Source organism: Aphis gossypii, chromosome 1 (genome assembly GCF_020184175.1).
Source record: "Aphis gossypii isolate Hap1 chromosome 1, ASM2018417v2, whole genome shotgun sequence".
Classification (NCBI taxonomy): Eukaryota; Metazoa; Arthropoda; class Insecta; order Hemiptera; family Aphididae; genus Aphis; species Aphis gossypii.
The window spans coordinates 86,609,822-86,630,595 of NC_065530.1; the positions used below are offsets into that span (position 1 = coordinate 86,609,822).

The window sequence follows — 20,774 nt, forward strand, 5'->3', positions numbered from 1 at the left end:
ATAGTTTTGTAATTTATTAAGTTACCTAAGTATTTTTATTTTATATAAAAACATATAAATTAACATTCATAAAATACTATCCTAACAAACCAATAAATTGTTAGCTCTACCTACTAAAAATTGTATTTTTAATTGTATTTGAGAAAACAACAATAAAAAAAAATACTTGAACAAATCTTAGGCGAAGATACAATATGTAAAATCCCTGTAATTTGAAAAACTCACGTTTTGTTAGAACAAACACGGATGAAAAAAGAAAAAAGATTACTGTAGTTCTAATAATATTCTAAGAATTGAAAAAGTGAAAAATGCTTAACATTAACTAGATAAGAAATCAAATGAAACAGACTGAGAAACAGACAAAAAAAAGTCGGCAAGTGGGTACCGCTCTGCTGTACATTAGGGGGTGGGGTGGACCTCGGACTAGGGTAGATTAAATTTGAATGCAATGATAAGTATCATTGTATACGAAAAACGATTCTGAACGGAGATGATTTGTCAGTCTATAATATATTATAATTAAATATTGTCATATATTCTATTTTGAAACAAATATTCCGATTTCATAAAAATTTAAAACTCAAACGCTCAAAACATTTTTCCTATAATGACTCTTAAAATTTTCTGTATAGCTTTTTGAAGCAAAACTTATGGAAAACTTAGTGTTGAATTTTTTAACGTTAGATATAAATACAAACATTTTTATGAATTATACCTACAAAATAATTTGAAAGTATTCATAAATTTGACGAATTTTCGTCAAAATTTGAACTTCAAATGCTAATAAAAAAAAATTGTGCCTATGTATTCTTATAATTTTTTAATCACTATAATAATAACTTATGAGGAACTTTGCATTAAATTTTCAAGTATTTTGATAGGGCCAAAAAGATTTTATCGACACATAAAAAAACAATTTTCAGAAAAATTGAAAATATCAGTTGTCTATAAATAGCTCAAAAAAAGTCAAAATACTTTGAAAATTATATCACGTAAAAAAAACGAGAATCTTAATAACTGGTAAAATTTTCAAGTATCTACGACTTATACTTTTTGAATATTAACAAATATTTAAAATCGTTTGAGGATAAATCGTTATCGTTACGCGATTTCGTTAAAATTAAAATTCAAACGCACTTAAAATTTTTCCTATAATGATGCTTCGAGTTTTCTCTATAGCTACTTGAATGAAAACTTATGGAAAACTTAGTGTTGTATTTTTAATCCTTAGTTATAAACACAAAAAATTTTATGATTTTTCAACTTCAAATAATTTGCAAATATTCATGCTTTTGACGAATTTTTGTAAATATTTGAACTTCAAATGCTAATAAAAAAAAATTGTGCCTATGTATTCTTATAATTTTTTAATCACTATAATAATAACTTATGAGGAACTTTGCATTAAATTTTCAAGTATTTTGATAGGGCCAAAAAGATTTTATCGACACATAAAAAAACAATTTTCAGAAAAATTGAAAATATCAGTTGTCTATAAATAGCTCAAAAAAAGTCAAAATACTTTGAAAATTATATCACGTAAAAAAAACGAGAATCTTAATAACTGGTAAAATTTTCAAGTATCTACGACTTATACTTTTTGAATATTAACAATATTTAAAATCGTTTGAGGATAAATCGTTATCGTTACGCGATTTCGTTAAAATTAAAATTCAAACGCACTTAAAATTTTTCCTATAATGATGCTTCGAGTTTTCTCTATAGCTACTTGAATGAAAACTTATGGAAAACTTAGTGTTGTATTTTTAATCCTTAGTTATAAACACAAAAAATTTTATGATTTTTCAACTTCAAATAATTTGCAATATTCATGCTTTTGACGAATTTTTGTAAATATTTGAACTTCAAATGCTAATAAAAAAAAATTGTGCCTATGTATTCTTATAATTTTTTAATCACTATAATAATAACTTATGAGGAACTTTGCATTAAATTTTCAAGTATTTTGATAGGGCCAAAAAGATTTTATCGACACATAAAAAAACAATTTTCAGAAAAATTGAAAATATCAGTTGTCTATAAATAGCTCAAAAAAAGTCAAAATACTTTGAAAATTATATCACGTAAAAAAAACGAGAATCTTAATAACTGGTAAAATTTTCAAGTATCTACGACTTATACTTTTTGAATATTAACAATATTTAAAATCGTTTGAGGATAAATCGTTATCGTTACGCTATTTCGTTAAAATTTAAAATTCAAACGCACTTAAAATTTTTCCTATAATGATGCTTCGAGTTTTCTCTATAGATACTTGAAGGTAAACTTATGGAAAACTTAGTGTTGTATTTTTAATCCTTAGTTATAAACACAAAAAATTTTATGATTTTTCAACTTCAAATAATTTGCAAATATTCATAATTTTGACAAATTTTCGTCAAAATTTGAACTTCAAATGCTAATAAAAAAAAATTGTGCCTATGTATTCTTATAATTTTTTAATCACTATAAGAATCATATATGAGGAACTTTGTATAAAATTTTCAAGTATTTTGATAGGGCCAAAAAAATTTTATCGACCCTTCAAAAAAAATTTTTCAGAAAAATTGAAAATTTCAGTTGTCTATAAATAGCTCAAAAAAACTCAAAATATTTTGAAAATTAAATCAAGTAAATAAAATGCCAATCTAAATAACTGGTAAAATTTTCAAGTATCTACGACTTATACTTTTTGAATATAACAAATATCAAAAATCGTTTGAGGCTAAACCGTTATTTAACGCGGTTTTGTAAAAATTTAAATTTCAAACACTCATAAAAACTTTTTGTCTGAATCCGGTAGAGTTTTTTTTACAGATATTTGTAGAAAAATTTATGGAGAACCTTGTACCAGATTTTCAAAACTTAGTTATAAAAGAAAAAAATTTTATGATTTTTCAACTTCAAAATTACTTGCAAATTTTCGCGTTTTCGACAGATTTCGTAAAAATTTGAACTATAAACGCTTATAAAAAAAAATTGTGACTAACGATTTTTAATTTTTTTTAACTACATTAAAAACAACTCATAAGGAACCTTGTATTAAATTTTCAAAACTTTTTGGTCATCCAAAAATTTTTTATCGACACTTTAAAAAAAATTTCTCAAAAAAATCGAAAATTTCAGTGGTCTATAAATAACTCAAAAAAAGTCAAAATTTTTTGAAAATTTAACTATATACGGATACCACTGACATTAACATTTGGTGAAAATTTCAAGTATTTTCAGTGATTAGTTTTTGAATTACAACCATAAAAAAAATCGATTTGGTCGAAAACTGGTTTTGCGTAAAAATTGCCGTTTTTCCGTCATTTTTTTTTGGTTTTTCCTGGCGCTTTTGAAAACTATTGGAAATTTTTTACTTTTGACCCCCCAAAGTACAAACTACATTCACTTTCCTATCCGAAACAGGGTCCACTTTTTAAAATCGGAGCACTTTTACTGCTCCAAAACGTGGTGACAGACACAAAAAAAAAAAAAAAAAAAAAAAAAAAAAAAAAAAAACACACATCATTGTAAAATCAATACATTCATCACTTCGTTCAGAATCTAATACAATAACTAGCAATACAGAACAAAAGAGTACTTGAAAGAAATGTTATTGATGAAAAATGTAAGCAAACTACAGTAAATCAAAAAAAATGACAGAACATATAAATAGATCAATTGATTAATTTGTCAAAAATATTTAGTAACCCACTTATTAATGTATACACTTTGATAGTAACTGTACAAGATACAAACGATCTACAAACAATAAAATATATTAAGTACTTTATAATATTATACTGTGCAACATAAAATTCACATATCATATTATTATTATATGGTTTATTATTTGTAAATTATATTTTGTTACAATATAATTAAAATGTTTTGATAAATATTAAAATAAAAAATACATACACCTATGTTTATAATTTCAACAATGGTTTTTTTCTTACGTTTAAACATTTATGTTATATAAACTTCATTGAAAATAGTTAAACAAAAATAAATATTAAACTAGTCAATAAAATGTATTGTAAATTTATTTTCAAATAACAACATTGCTAGGACATTAAAACACTATATTATATTATAAACTCTTTTATATTGAATAACTACAAAAAATAGTTATGGAAATAAGATTTTGAAATAAAAGTTTACAAAAATAAATATAATGATATAAAGCCTATTTATAAGGTTTTTATACTGTTCTACACTTATACAGAATACAAATAAATTGTTTAACTCATAAGACTTACTATTTTATAAATACAAATTACAAAGATTGTTTATTCAATAATTTCAATGTAACATTATCCCCACTCCCAGCTATTGTATACTTAATTATACATTTATACATTAAAATATAGCTACATTCTTGATACGAGTAAATAATAAATATAGTATAATAATTATAAAAGAAAGTATGGATTAAATCTTTAAAATTGTTATAAAGTTCGAAAGTAAAGTGGTATTTATCAGTTGAAACTTGAAAGTTATAGCTATGTAATGAACATCAAAATAAAATTTTGTTTATTATTATAATTATTAAGTTGTATCTACCTACATACAAACTTGACTCGAGGAAAATCAACCCACTTGATTTTTCTCGGACTCATGTTGCGTGTTTTAGTTATAAACGGGGCTACAATATCAATATGTAATCTTATAGATAAAAATATGTCAAACTTTGAACTGACCACTTCGTATAATAGCCCTATACTCAGTTATAAATCAAATAAATAAACAAAAATAAATCAATTTTCATCAAGTTGAAGGATCCCCATTATAACTTGGGTCGTATAATAACACGGTTTTATATCCATTATATATAAGTAACAATAGATTCCATATGTACAAATACAAGAAAAACTCTTTTGTTAGACGTTTTGAAATTTAGTTAATATCATAGTATTAATTCTCTTAAATCCAGGACTTAAAAACATTATTATAATGAGTGATAATCTTTTAACTGGTATATTGAACAATAAATATAATATATATATATATATCGATTTGAAAGCATAAAACTGGTTAGCGATGATAGGGATTAAATAAATTATTTGATATTATAAGTAAATTACATGTATAATCATTAATCAAGCCTATAATAACATACAATGCGTTAATAAAACATCACTAAAATTATTTTAAAAAGCTTTGATAAATGTTTAAAATAAAACACTATTAAAACATTATTTTAATATAATTTACAAATCTCAATAAATATTTATATTAAGAAAGTTGGGTTATAATTCATTCTGTAGATGATGTATAAACCCGAACAAAGTTGTTCTTAATATTTTAAATTAAGTTAATAAGACGTATCTAGACAATAGACATCTAGTATTAATTGGATATAAATTATAACTATATATAATCAGATAACCAGTTGTTACTACGAATTTGAATGTTTGAAAAATGTTCCGATATTATTAATTCTGATAATGTTACTAAATACTATTGGCTATTAATAATAATACTCATAATAAAATCTTAACAATTTTGAAAAACAGTTAAATATTAAAATATATATTTTTATACACCAAAGAGCAAAATTAAGATTAGTAGATGATACCCAAATTGGTTACATTGAATCCACCAATTCTCTTTATTGAAGGCTATTTATTTAAATTAATTCTATGATCTTATATTGAAAAATACACCTAGTAATAAAGACATAGGTATTATACAAGGAAGTACCTTCCTTTGATATTTTTAATTTTCAAAATATATTTATTATTTTAAATCTAGGTTCTTACCTATTATAATAAAAATAATAATTAATAATTTGTGTTATTTTCATACACATTTTATGATTATTCTATCGAATTATTCTATTAATAAATTTCTCCCGACATTCTGCTTAAAGGAGAGATGTACTCATAACTTACAAGTTCTACTATACTATATTATATAACGATATTAAATTGAAACCACCTTAATTTTACTTATTTACGACATCGATACTTATAGATAAAAGAGCAAACCAAAAATATAAATTTAAATTATAAAAATTATAAAAATGTGTCGAATATTGTGTTCATTTAATATTTCAATCAAACCAATAAAATGACTAAAAAATCGGGTACACGTCATGGGTAATATAGTTTTTGTACACTTATACGAGTCATAATCATCTTACACCATGTACATATTATTATATAAGGTAGATAAGTAACTAACCTTTTGTCGATCGCCGTGATCCATTCGGTAGCTGCCATTGGAATAAAAACAACAACAAAAACACCGAAAAAAAAACAATTTGATATTTACGAGACTGATTATTCTATACACGCGATCGAGTGACGCGTTTAATACTATAGTATCGGTCGGTCGGTAAATGCAATAAATCGAATATAACGTATATACCTAATATAATACGAATAATAATAAATTATTATCGACTAAAATACACACCCCGCGCTAGTAATATACACGTATAATATTATTCTATATTTGTGGTGTGTTAAACGATCGGCAAAACTGCACTTAAAAACGACAATCGCAATATTAATATTGTTTCATCGCCGGTTCCGGTGGTACCGACCGGTGACACGACGTGCACGACAACCGCGGTATACACATCGCGGCGCGCGTACTACTACGACTGCCGTCGACGGTATCGCGGTGTGTTGAGCCCTCGTCGAGGAGGTATTCCGTGCACCCTGCGCGACGCAGCGGCCGAGGGATTGCGCGTTAGTTTTCTACTTGTTGAACGGCCGGCGGCGCACCGCGTAACTGCACGTGCGACACGACCGCGTCGGACGCCCCCCCCCCATGCCCCCACCAGAGACCGGCGCAACGCAGAAAAGTGAAAACCCGAAGAGTTGCCTTCCGAAAATCGTGAGCACTTGCCTTTTATCAAATCACTCGTTTATTCGCAGGGAATTCCATGGTTACATGTAGCATTCGAATAATTATAATACTTTAGCAATTCTTCGTATTTAGGCGACTTGCTCCACGGCGGCCTTTATTCAGAAACGACGGAGCTTGTACACATAATGTAGTGTGCACCTGCGGAATTTCACAAAAAGTATTCTTCACGGAACACATTAATTATTGAACGCATTACGCGTATTAATAAATTGCAGACCAGTCGCGTACCACTATCTTCGTCGCGTAGGTATCAAAACTTGACATTTAACGTACCTCTCTTGAGGTTTATGTTAAATGGCTTGAGAACATTTGGCATATATTATATGAATAATTTCTAAATAAAACCTAAAAATAGTATTCACATCGTCGCCGTATGTCAAAAAGTGTTTAAATACATTCATAAATTTAAAAAATAATGTATTATTAACGCTACATGTAAAATTCATAGTTTATGCCAAAAAATGAATTAAATATGTTAAAAAATCATTCTGTGTAATTATTATTTATTATATTAAGTAATTAATGTTGTATATAGGGGAAGGGGAGATTTCAAGGAAGAGCACTTTCTGTAGCCCTATATTTTGCATTTGCCATTTTACTAATCACGGATTATAGATTATTATAATTTATAAATATAAGTATTAAGTACCTATAGTTTATACTTTTTAAAAAACTGTTTTTTTTTTTTTTTATTATTAATGAAAATTATTTTAAACGGTATAATATGATTATAACAAGGACCATTGAAACCAACCGTATGGTTGTATACGTATACAACTATATCCTAACCCGTAACTTATAGACAAATTAATGTAGAACTATATTTCCACACTTTTTTTACATTTATTTTTATCCCAAATATATTTTTATGAAATATTAAATCGAATTCAGAAGAGGATAAACATTATTATTTAAAAAAGTGGGAAAGTCATTATCTCAAATAAACTTCATAAATATTGACCAATTCAAATTTATTTTCAGAAATATTATTGCATTGTTAATTATATCTGTATAGGGCCAGATTAAAGAAAACAGCGGGGGAACTTGTCCCTACAGACAGTACAGACAGTACAGACTATATAATTTTTTTTTTAAAGTGCATACCTACAATTATTTTTTAAGTATATAACAAACGTGCCCAATTCACGGCCTGCGAGCTTAATCCGGCCTGCGAAAGTATTTTAACCCACTCGGGACCATTTTATAAAATTAGAAATTTCTATAAAAATAAATACAAATTATAATTACAATATATTATATCTTACATTTTTAATTTTAATGAAAAAAAAAACGGGTAAGTGGGTACCCCGCTTTGCTGTACATTATAATTGCCGAGTGGATCACTATTATATAATTATAGGAGTGTTAAATTTGAATCTAATGATAGGTATCATTGTAAATAAAAATATATTCTGAACGAAGATGATTTGTCAACCTAAGATATAATTTCTAATGGTTGGTAAAAAAAGGTGGTTTATGTTTTAATGGCCTGAATACACCAAAATTTAAGTTCTTTTTAATTATTGTAAGCTAAACTTATAGAAAATCTTGTATTAAATTTTCAACTCTTAGCTACTTATCCAAACATTTGTATGAATTAAACCTACAAAGTAATTTGCAAATATTCATGATTTTGACGAATTTTTGTCTATATTTTAACTTTAAAAGCTAATAAAAATAAAATTGTGCATATATATTCTAAATTCTTATAATTTTTAAACCACGATAAGACTATAACGTATGAGGAACTTTGTATTCGATTTTCAAGTATTTTGACTGAACCAAAAAATTTTTATCGATATTTATAAAAAAAAACTAAACCAAAACAAATAATTCAATTAATGTCTATAAATACCATTGAAATAAGCGAAATATTTTGAAAATTAAATCATGTAAAGAAAATTCGAATCTAAATAACTGGTAAAATTTTCAATTATCTACGGCTTATACTTTTTAAAGAATAACAAATATTTAAAATCGTTTGAGGATAAATCGTTATCATTACGCTATTTCGTAAAAATTTAAAATTCAAACGTATTTAAAATTTTTCCTGTAATGATGCTTCGAGTTTTCCCTATAGCTACTTGAAGGAAAACTTATTGAAAACTTAGTGTTGAATTTTTTAACCTTAGATACAAAACACAAAAAATTTTATGTTTTTTCAACTACAAATGACTTGCGAATTTTCGCGATTTTGACATTTTTCGTAAAAATTTGAACTATAAACGCTTATAAAAATTTTGATTTTTTTTAACTACAATAAAAACAACACATAAGGAACCTTGTATTAAATTTTCAAGTTTTTTTGGCAATCCAAATTTTTTTTATCGACACTTCAAAGAAAATTTTTCAGAAAAATCTATAATTTCAGTTATCTATAAATAGCTCAAAAAAAGTCAAAATATTTTGAAAATTTAGCCATGTATTGATATCGATAATACAAACACGTGGTGAAAATTTCAAGTATTTACAGTGATTAGTTTTTGAGTTAGGTACAACCTTTTAAAAAAATCGATTTGGTCAAAAACTGGTTTTGCGTAAAAATTCCCGTTTTTCCGTCACTATTTTTTGTTTTTCTTGATTTTTTTGAAAACTGTTGGAAATGTTTACTTTTGACCTATATAACGCACCAAGGGTATTCACTTTGCCATCGGAAACTACCCTCAAAGTTTGAAATTTAAGCATCATTTCGACTAGTAATGCTGTATACAGACAAAAAAAAACAAAACAAAACACATATCATTGTATAAAATCAATATATTCATCACTCCGTTCAGAATTTAAAAGTAGATAATATATATATTAAATTTTAGAATGATTAATAGAAATAAATTAATGTGCATTTCAGGCTTGTTTTTCTTTAAACAATCTCAATCAGTATCACGGAATCCAATGTCAATATTGCGCGTTTTATTATTAGATATTTTATTGATTAAAATTTAATTTATTATTTTTTTGCAAATAAGAAATTCAAACCTGAAGTTTTGAATGATGAAAAACAAACTAGCAACTATGTAGAATATTCAGTACTTTAAGCACACAGAATAAAAGTTACAAATTCGATTAATATTATTAATGTTATCATATTATATGATATAATAATATATCAGCTATTGTATTTTATCAAAACAAACCAGTATATATACACCGCAGTATAAAAATTAATTTCGAATGTAGGTAGCCCATAAGTTAAAAAAGGTTAATTACACCTGGTGTACCTGGTGTACTGCAATATACCTTTATTATAACAGTATCCAAGTCAATAAAATTGTAGTTTAAGAACTTTAATATAAATAAAAAATGTTAAACAAATATTTGAATTTAATTTTAATAGTATCATTCAAATATTAATATTACTAGTTTATAGGATGACCGCTTAAAAAGAGACCCTGCGACCTAGCGGCCTGCATAGTGCACACACGTTAAGTAAATGTCACACTCACAGCCTTCACTTATTTTAGCAATAATAACATAATATAATATGATGTTAAAGGCATTAAACTAACATTTTGTCATATGTATACTTGATCGATAAGAAAACACGTCATTAATATTGTTATCAATAATATTTGTGAACGTATACGAGTTGGATCAACGATAACTGATGCCGTGCAACCCTATAACAACAGTATTCACTCAACATAAACCGGTCGTTTTAATCACTTGACAGTAAAACACAAATATAACTTTGTAGACCCTATAATTATAACTTATAAGTGGAGCTCACAAACAGAATGTAGAGAGGATGGAGGAAAGTACTAAACTTCTAAATGAGGCAACTAGAAACGAAGAGAGACTAAGCGAAACTTCTTTGATTCATATTTAGAAAAGAGTTAATATGTGGCAAAGTAAACTAAAAGGTCGCCATCCGTTTACCAAAATACTAAAACATATATATAAGAATTTTGGTAACTTGCACGATATATTTAATTTACATTTTAACATACTAAATAAATTCATTGTGTTTATTACTTTATATTATTAATATATTTTACTTAATAATAATACATTTATTTTTTATCTTTTAAATGTTAATTAATTAGTCTATAATTTACTTAAATCATTTTATACCGAAAATACGAGAGAAATAAGTGGCAGCTGATGTTTAATACCTAGTAGTGGAGTTTTATTTTCTGGATGGAGGCAAATTTATTCATAATAAAAATACCTAAATAAACAAAAATTACCCTACCCAATAACTTATTTGTAATAAATTATATATTCAATATTTAAAAGTATTTTATAAAAACTGTAGCCGTGTAATAGTGAACTATAGCTATATTATGTTTAAAGTATTATAAATATTATAATTAATTTTAAATGCTCATAATACATTCAATTTTTAAAAATTATTTGAGATTATTAATTGTAAGTTATTTTTTTAAATGTTATAATAGAAATATTTGTATATTTATTTAATTCAAATTTACCAAGAATATTTGTAAAATCATGTAATATATTAATTTGCTTATTAGTTTATTACAACCATCACAGTAAGTTATTGTGAATTTTTTTGTGATTTTAATTGTAATGTTAAAAAAAAACATTTTTTGATATGTTTTATAATAACGTTGATAACGGTTTGTTTTATTGTAATTAAATAAATGCTTGTGCTGTATTAATTTGAGTATTTAACCATTATAATATTGATTAAGATAATAGACACATAATATACTTATTAATATAGCCTATACATACAGCATATATTTTTATATTAAATTATAAAACTCATATGTGTTTGATAAATTTAATTTAATTTATCATATTTTGTTGGTTGATCCTAAAGATTTAACTAATTTATTCAAAAATGGATCCAACATTTAATAGAAGTTTTAAAAAAGTTATTATAATTTTAATGTTACTTATAATTATTATCTGGGATTATAAAATTATGTTTATTGTAATGCGTATTCCTAATTTTAAAAACGAAATATAAAACTAAACCAGAGCAAAATATATCTGAATCCAGCCATGGGCGCCCATTGGGAGGGGCAAGATAGGGCACTTGCCCCCTCTGGACAAAAAATATTTAAAACTTGTAGCTCAATCAATATTACTATAATATTATTATTATCTTTATTACCTTAAATTTTAGAATTTTTTTATTTTGACCCCCCTCCCCTAAAATATTACTTATGGGCGCCCATGAATCCAGCCTTGATTACAAAATAATGACGGTTTGCAATCACCATGATTTGGTTATCATGTACCGATTATATAACGACGAAGTTATGATAAGCATATTATGTTCCTACAGTGTTTTAAGGGCAATATAGTTATTATCTGATCATTTATAATTGATGATACATTTTTTTATACCTCTCTGTTGTATTTTATTCCCATATAATGACTTAATTATATATTATGTACAAAATTCATTTTTATTGTCAAAATTTGTCTTTTATAATGATGGAGGAGGGGATATTGCATAACGTCGCAAAAATCATGTATCTTTCTATACTTAATAGAACTTTTCTATTCTGAAATTGAATTATTCTATATTGAACTAAATTAAACATTCAATAATATTAGAGCGAAAATCATAAAACTTGACAAAGTGATTTATAAATAAAATTATTATGAAAAAAGATGGTACCCAAGTGGATTACATTAGTATTGTGTATATTATGTTACAAGTGAACCAATGTTATAAGATTTTTATAATAGGTAATTAAATTCAATGATTAAATGATATTATCACTGTATAAGAAAAACAATACAATTTTAACGGAAAATGTTGGGCATGAACAAATAAATTGCACCACTTACTTTTACGGTCAATATATGAATTTATTACCTAGCTACGCTATAGAAGCTTTTTTTTTATCAATTGTGACTAAATTCAAATTGTTTTACCTTCAGGTATGAAAATATTGTTGTTTAATCTAATTAAAAATTTATTTATTGATCAATTGATTACTGGTTATATTTTTTATAATAGTATCGAGAATTTTATGACATGTTATTATTATTAGTTTTTACATGCATTTTTGAGTACACAAGTATAAATTAGAGTAATAGGCAAAAACAATTTTAATAATACATTTTCCTTATTCTATTTATTATGATATCTAATCTTAAATTACCAATAAGTAGCTGATATTTATATCTAATCGGTCTGAATTAAAAAAAGCGCAAATGATCTATCAACTTAAAACGTTTTGGGCGCGATTAGTATAAATTAAAAAAAATTTAATTTTAAAAGCAATTGGTTCCGGTTTGACTGGTGGGTCTGCAACTGTCAACCTATATCATTAAATATATTATTTAATTTATATAAATAACTATTAATCATTTATTTTAATAATTTTAGTACCTATTAAGGTGTCAATAAAATTTTTTCCTAAAATATGCTATTAGTATTTAATTATTAAAATATAATACATATTTATACCATATTATACCAATTTGTTGATATAAGTAATTTAAAATTTAATATAACCATCTTTTTATAAATACTTATCGTAGAACATTAAAAATAGATATAGGTACATAGTATAAAATATAAATATATAATATTTTAAATCAAAAATTATGTAATAAAATTCATAATAAATAATGCTGTACAGTATATAAGTAAAAGTTTTAAGTATAGCACGAATAATTTTTAAATTATAATAAAATAATTAACATTGAACTTAAAATGTCAATAAAAAAAATCGTTTACATATATATATATATTACATTTTGCGGTTTCAATATTAGTATAAACTACCTGTTAAGAATCTCATATTAAATTTTCAAAACTTAAATATAAAACGAAAAGTTTTTATCAATTTTTAACTGCAAAATGGTTAACAAGTTTTTGTGATTTTGACGAATTTCGTAAAAAATTTAACTTCAAATACATATAAAAAATCCAGGCTTATGCATTTTTGATATTTTTATAGTTATAAGAAAAAATGAAGTGGGATTTTGTATTAAATTTTCCAAAATGCATAAGCCTGGATTTTGTATACTAAATCGTTTGGGATAAGTTGTTCAAGTTAATATCCGTTGTAAACATTTTAAATTAAACGATCATAAAATATTAATTTGATTTTCTGGTAGAAATTTTTTTGGCGATAAAGGTTGAAAAACTTAAAAAGAACCTTGTATTAAATTTTAAAATAATTAATATAAATAGAATATTTTTTCTTTTACTCTAACTACAAAATAATACTTATGTATTTTACGAAAGGTTTTAACGAATTTTGTTAAAATTCAAAATTATTATTTTAATTAAAACTAATAATGTCACAATTAATGTTCGATATTTTTTAATTGGTAAATGATTTAGTTATTAAGAACCTTTTATTAAATGTTCAATCATTTTTCAGTCATACATTTTTTTATTTTTATTTATTTTATGTAAAAATTTAAGTTTTAAAACTAAAAATAAATCGAGCATTTGCCTATTTGCCTATTTTGCTCAAAAACCATCAAAATATTTTGAAAATTTCACCATTAATAAAAAATAATAATATACCTACCTAAATATTTAGTGAAAATTTCAAGTTTCGCGGTTGTTTGTTTTTTAATTGCACAAAATAAAGAAATTAATTTAGTCGAAAACCTTAATGTTTTGTTTGTTTTTTCTGATTATAAAAATATGTAATAGATATTTTGTCCTCTTTGTAAGTTCAAACAACATTTAATTTAATTTATCAAAAAACACCTTTCACATTGAAAATTGAAACATTTGATCAACTACTTATCGTGTACACATATTTCTGTCTGCAGACAAAAAAACATATCTTTGTAAAATGAATTCATTTAACTACTTTTTTGTAACCAAATACACAAATATTTAAATGGCAGAGTATAGAAGAAGGTTTTTTTAGTAGAATAATCATAATTAAAGTTAAGTTTTTTAAGCTTGATATCTTGAGTCAAAAAGTCACCCATAAGAACTTAACAACTAAAATACAAATTTTGAATCACTTTTACCGTTGTATATATAAACTATTAAGTAGGAACCTACTTCTAAAAAAGTATTAAAGTTTATGCTAGAATTTAAAGTAAATTTATAATTGCTGATTTTTTGCATCAACTCAAAATTCAAAAACCATAAATTATCAGTTGTTGAAACTAAGACTATAAAAACCTACAACAAAATTGTTGGTATAAAATAATTTAAAATATAAGCTTTGAGATGAATACCTAGGCGAAAATATTTACTTAATAGTTAATTTTATAAAACTTACAAAATAACACATACAAACGTTGTACTATATATTATTATAATATAAAAATCAAATGTTTGTCATTAATTAATAATTTATTTCTATCATAAAATACAGAATTAATTAAATGATATAAAAATCATAAACTATAAATGATAATATAAATAAATAATTAAATATTTATAAATATATTTAAAATTAAATAGGAACAATAATATAAAGCCATTTACGAGAATTTCAAGAATTACTAGACACTAGTATAATAATTAATTATTAAATTAATTGATTTTCAGCAAAACATAATAATTATTACTCGAGTGATTACTGGAAATCTATACAGGTTAGGTTTTTTTTATATAAAAAAAATCCTTTGAACCTTTTGAAAACATTTTAGTTCACACTTCACTCGTATTTGACTCTTTAGGAATTTATATTTAAATGCAAAGAGTATCTCTATTTAATTATTAATTTATTTTCGTTACTTTCTATATAAGGCATATAAGTATTATACTCATATATTTGTTTTTCAGATACTTAAATAAATTCTATTTAAAATTAAACACTAAAAATAAATTAACAGATAATTATATTGGTATCATTGGAACAGTTTAATTTAATTTAATTTAATTATTATTATTTTAATTTTTTAATAAATACAAGAATGAGTAGAAGCTGTATTTTATTCCATTAATAATTCTTAAAAACCTATAATACGTCAAAAAGAATAAATATAAAATATAAATATGGTGAATTGTGTAGGTATACGTAATGACGTATTAGGTGCACCATATGAATAATTAATATTATGTGAGATTCTGAGCGGGTAGAAGTTCTCAATGGTAATAGTCAAAGGTATACCAAAACCTGGCCAACCTTCCGATATACCCTCGTCGTATAGAGTATAGACCATTATTCAATATTTACATTGTAAATCAACCTTCTTTTCCCAACACTTTTATCTCTGAATATTTTGAAGAGAAATCAGTTCACGAAAATCCAATCATTGTATCTAACAGCATCACTACAATCTCATTACATACATGAATTAAATATTGTTTTTTTTTCTTCCAAATTGTGTGCCATATTGCCCATATTGTGCCATCCATGTTTTTTGTCATTAAAAAATAAAATAATAAATACTAAAATATTATATTAAGATTATAATAAAATAAAATATTTTGATAAAAAAAAAAAATGTATTCTTTTTTACTATAAATTTAACAAGTTTAATTTTTACGTACATTCGTTATTACCTACCTACTTAATTAGTTACCTAGCCACCTAGGTATTACTGATGTTAATAACAGACACGAAATCTGTCGTAGTTGATTAAAATTAGGGCAAACCTTATTATTAAACACTACCTTTATAGTTAAATTTAAATAAATATTGTATGTAGGTATGTACTTCGACTTCGGTATAGGAGGAGACATTTATTTTGTACTAGGTATAGATAGGTAGGCATTGGAAAAGTAAATTTCGTTTGCTTATATTTACATATTGGAATATTGGAACACGTTAAAAACTCGCAGCATTATCTATCGGCTATTTTCAAAGGTATTGCAATTGTTGTTATAAATGTTATGATTTAATAGTCGTTTTTCCTGTCCGTGCATACAAACAACAATGCTTCGGCCGTATGAATATGCCATTTGATCAATCCGTGTTTAATTGTAAGCGGTTTTCCGCCAACCACGACAGTTTGGGGCCAAACCGCTCAGTGTGTAGCCAATATAGTAATCACGGACCACGATTTAAGATATAGGGATCTTAGTATATAAGTACTTATATAAGATATAAGATATATCTTTAAGTATCTTTAAGTCGTGGTAGTAATAAGTTAGTTTTTTTTATTGTTAACAACAGATATTATATTGTTGATAAAACATAATTTTTATAAATTTAAGCTAATAATAACTATTCATGAAATGGTAATGTCTTTTATTAAAAATTTAAAAGTAGGTATAAAAATTAGGAAAATAACAATAATATTTGTACATTTAAATTTGATAATTACTGGGGACCAAATGGAGGGGATCAAACGTCGTGGAATCAAATTGCGCATACCCAATAGATAATAAGAATACATTGACATATTGTTATGTAAACAAATGATAACATAGTATTTCCATAGAATAGATACGGTTATAATCATAGTGGTTATCCCGGCATGATTCGTGATAAACTGATAACTAATACTAATAAACAAATTAATGGAATACAACGAATACCCAATTTTTTCTCATATTCTCATAAACAGTTGGAAACAAACTTAAAACTACAAAAGTACTTACTACCCGTTTAGTGCCTAACATGTATATTAATCATTTAGTGATGTTTCTTAAATGATTTCTAGTTTAGAAAAATTAATTAAACGTTTAATTATCTTGTAAAATAATATTTTTAGTGCATTAATATGAGCTTAATGGATCAACTATTTCCAGCTAATCATAAAACCACATTTGTGGTGGACCACACTCCATACTTTGGATTGGCTAGTAACTCACATATCAAAATGGACTTCACCAAAAGGCCATCCGGTGGAGTACCACCTGCACCCATATTCAAATCAATGTGGACGTGTAGCATTGAAGCTGTACTCGAGTATTGTCGCATTGTCTGGGATTTGTTTCCAGAAGGGAAACTTATACGTGTTATTAGTAGCGACATGCAATCTCGCAATTTGAATAATTGGTCATCTAGTCAACAAAATGTTAACTATATGCTGCATCATTTGTCGTGTTTAGGACCCCCTGCAAAACTTGTACCGAATCCTAATCGAGACTACAGTGTTGTATATGGATTTCGTACTGCAGCCGAAGCAATGATTGAATGTACTACGGCACAAATGGATCAGGGAGCTAAGAAAAATAATATCGAAGTTCAAAACAAGTAATTTGATTTTATTATAATTCTACATATGACAGCAAGTACATATTATATAGAACTCTGCACATAGGTATATTTCGTATAACACACTCAATTGAGTTATTAAATTTTCTTTTATTTACTTAATTAATTTCTAATGCTCATATCAGCAAACTGTTTTAGTTGTTGGAAAGAGTAGAGTACATTTCAAATAGTTAAGTTTCTTAAAAAAAAAATTACTATTTTCAAATACTAGAAAAGTGTTAAGTTAGGCTAAGAACAATTGTCTGTTTATTATTATTTTATTTTTCATTAATGCATTATTATAATTTCATACCTAAGTCAAAATGTTTTCAATATATGAAATACCTCTCACTAATTTAAAAAGTGCATAGCCTGTTTTATAAATAAACGAATAAATAAATAAATAGGTAATTCGTGAAATATTAGAAAACATAATATTATGTCTTGTTCATAAATACAGAGGAATTAGTATTTAGATTGATTAAAACCATCTTTAATTTTTTTTTTAGTTTTTAATATGATTTTGGGTATATTTAACTTCAGTCATTCGTGGATTAGAATATTGCTTAACGGTGTTTTAATAAATTGCTGAACATTTTCATTTGTTTTTTAAATTGTTAAAAAGTTTTTAAGAATAATTATTGTAATTAGTAATAATAATCAAGTTATACTCATGTTTTTATTAAATGTTATTTTATCTCATTTCAGGTGCAGAACAATTATTATCACATCAGCCAGGGATAATCCATCAATAGATAATCTCATGTCCATGTTTCATAATGAAATGATCAAATGCAATAAATATGCATCTCAACCTAGTTCAATGTCTATTCATCATTGTCACTTAGTAATAATTAACACATACCCAGATTCTATTACATGTGAAGTCACTGATCGTCCATCTCATACTATATCACCAATGTTAGATTTGGAAGTTCATTCAATTCCTGCATCAAAAATTGGTATTAAGATATCAAATCTTTTATTAAAACACTATAATTTAGCTAGTACAACAGTTACTGGTATTCCCATGAAGGAAGAACAAAATGCCAGTTCATCAGCAAATTATGATGTAGAAATATATCATGCAGCTACTGCACATACAACTATTTTAAATGCAAATGTAGCTGATGCTAAAGCAGTGGTAGCTAAAAAAGAAGGAGCGGACTACGAAACAATTAAATTAAAATGGTGTACGCCTAGGGCTAATAACAACTTACCAGATATTCACAGTTGTACAACACTACATAGAATCACTCCAGTTGATATAAATAGTAGACCAAGTGCATGTTTGATAACATTTTTACTGAATGGTCGGTCAGTTTTACTCGAGATGATTAAGCAAGGTGGTGGAAAGAGCATGTCACATGTTCTAAAATCGTACAATGGTGAAATATACATACATACAGTATCATCTGGCCGAACAGTACTTGAAGATCCACCGGCCATTAGTGAAGGCCCAGGAGGGAAAGTAACTCAGTACAGAATATCTGATTTTGGTAATTTCATGAGATTAAATTTACTACAACCATCAAAAAGAAAACAAACAGATGATAAAAACAATATTGATGATGCAAAAGAAAAATTGAAAAAACAAACTGCATATTGGCCCCTTATTACGTCGTCGACTATAATATATAATATAAGACAATATACTGAACCAATGTTATCATTAATGGTTAAAGATAACTTAAATGATCATGAAGTAATGAGTTGCAAACAATGTATTTATGCTTTGATAGCAGCTGAATCTAAGAATGAACACCTCCTTACACCTAGTCTATCAAATCCACGAAAAATGATGAAAAAAGATGATCAATACAAGTCTATGTGGGCAGAGTTAGAGACATTCTTAAAATCAAACTTATACACTGAGAATCACTGCAAAGTATTACAATGTTTATTTGAATGTCGTGGTAAACTTGATGAAGAAAAGATCATTGAGAAAACTTTAATGCGTTTCAAAAAATCTTTGGCTGAAAGACCAAGTGTAATACGAGCAACTACCGATTCCCCTATGTCCCCACCATTAACTCAACAGACAGGAATAAAACATAATATAGCACAAAAAACCATTGATGCTGATCCAAACAGTGTTATGTATTTGCAGATAGTTCAGGATCAAGACAATCGTAGACTTAACCCTTCGTCACGACCTCAGTTTGCCGGTAGATCAAAATCTATCCAAAAGAGAAATGGTAATTTATTTGCAAAACTCTATCAACATTTAGACGATGACACAGATGCCAAGAGTGTAAAATAATATTGAAAATATTCATTAATTATTGTTTAATTTTGATTTTTTATAATATAGTTTTGTATTTTATCTGTATTGTCATGCATGTTGTTTTACTTTAAAAAATAATATTTAACTACCAACTAAAAACCATTATAAAATATTTTTTATTCTATTATTACATTGACTAATTTTATCATAATATCATTTATAATTTTATCCTAAACATTTTAGTTAAATTGAATCAATTCAAAATATGGATAAGACTTAATTATTTAAAATTAATAAGCCACATTAAATATATAACATTACTGTTATTAATTTATTGATTCTCGACATTTATTTTATAACATTGACTGTTAACTTAAATCTAAATAAATAATACACTTAAAGCAATCAATTAATGGATTTTTGATAAAATAATAATAATAATAATAAACAAAAATAAATTTAAGAAAATTATTAAATTTACATGTTACCATTTTATTAAAAACATTTAAAAATACAAATTTACATCATTAATAATAAATAATATAAATAAAGTAATATTGTTAATAACACAGTGGTTGAGAATCAAAAGTTTAAATTTTAAATAGTAATTAGTAATTATTTAA

The 20,774-nt window shown here is 25.5% G+C and overlaps 2 protein-coding genes across 4 annotated transcripts in view; one reads left to right on the plus strand and one right to left on the minus strand.

Annotated features, from left to right (window-relative positions):
- LOC114131920 (rap guanine nucleotide exchange factor 4) overlaps positions 1–6,714 on the minus strand; it is a 208,322-nt gene extending 201,608 nt beyond the window's left edge. For all 3 annotated transcript variants that reach the window (XM_050198449.1, XM_027997268.2, XM_050198448.1), the window contains exon 1: positions 6,175–6,714. In XM_050198449.1, coding sequence (XP_050054406.1) covers positions 6,175–6,212 — 38 coding nt within the window. In that variant the 5' untranslated portion in view covers positions 6,213–6,714. The remainder of the gene's footprint in view (positions 1–6,174) is intronic.
- Positions 6,715–17,226: 10,512 nt separating this feature from the next.
- LOC114132235 (integrator complex subunit 13) lies at positions 17,227–20,341 on the plus strand. Its single transcript, XM_027997641.2, has 2 exons — positions 17,227–17,924; positions 18,633–20,341. The coding sequence occupies exons 1-2, from the start codon at positions 17,449–17,451 to the stop codon at positions 20,185–20,187; spliced, it is 2,031 nt and encodes a 676-aa protein (XP_027853442.2). The 5' UTR covers positions 17,227–17,448; the 3' UTR covers positions 20,188–20,341.
- The last annotated feature ends 433 nt before the right edge of the window (positions 20,342–20,774 follow it).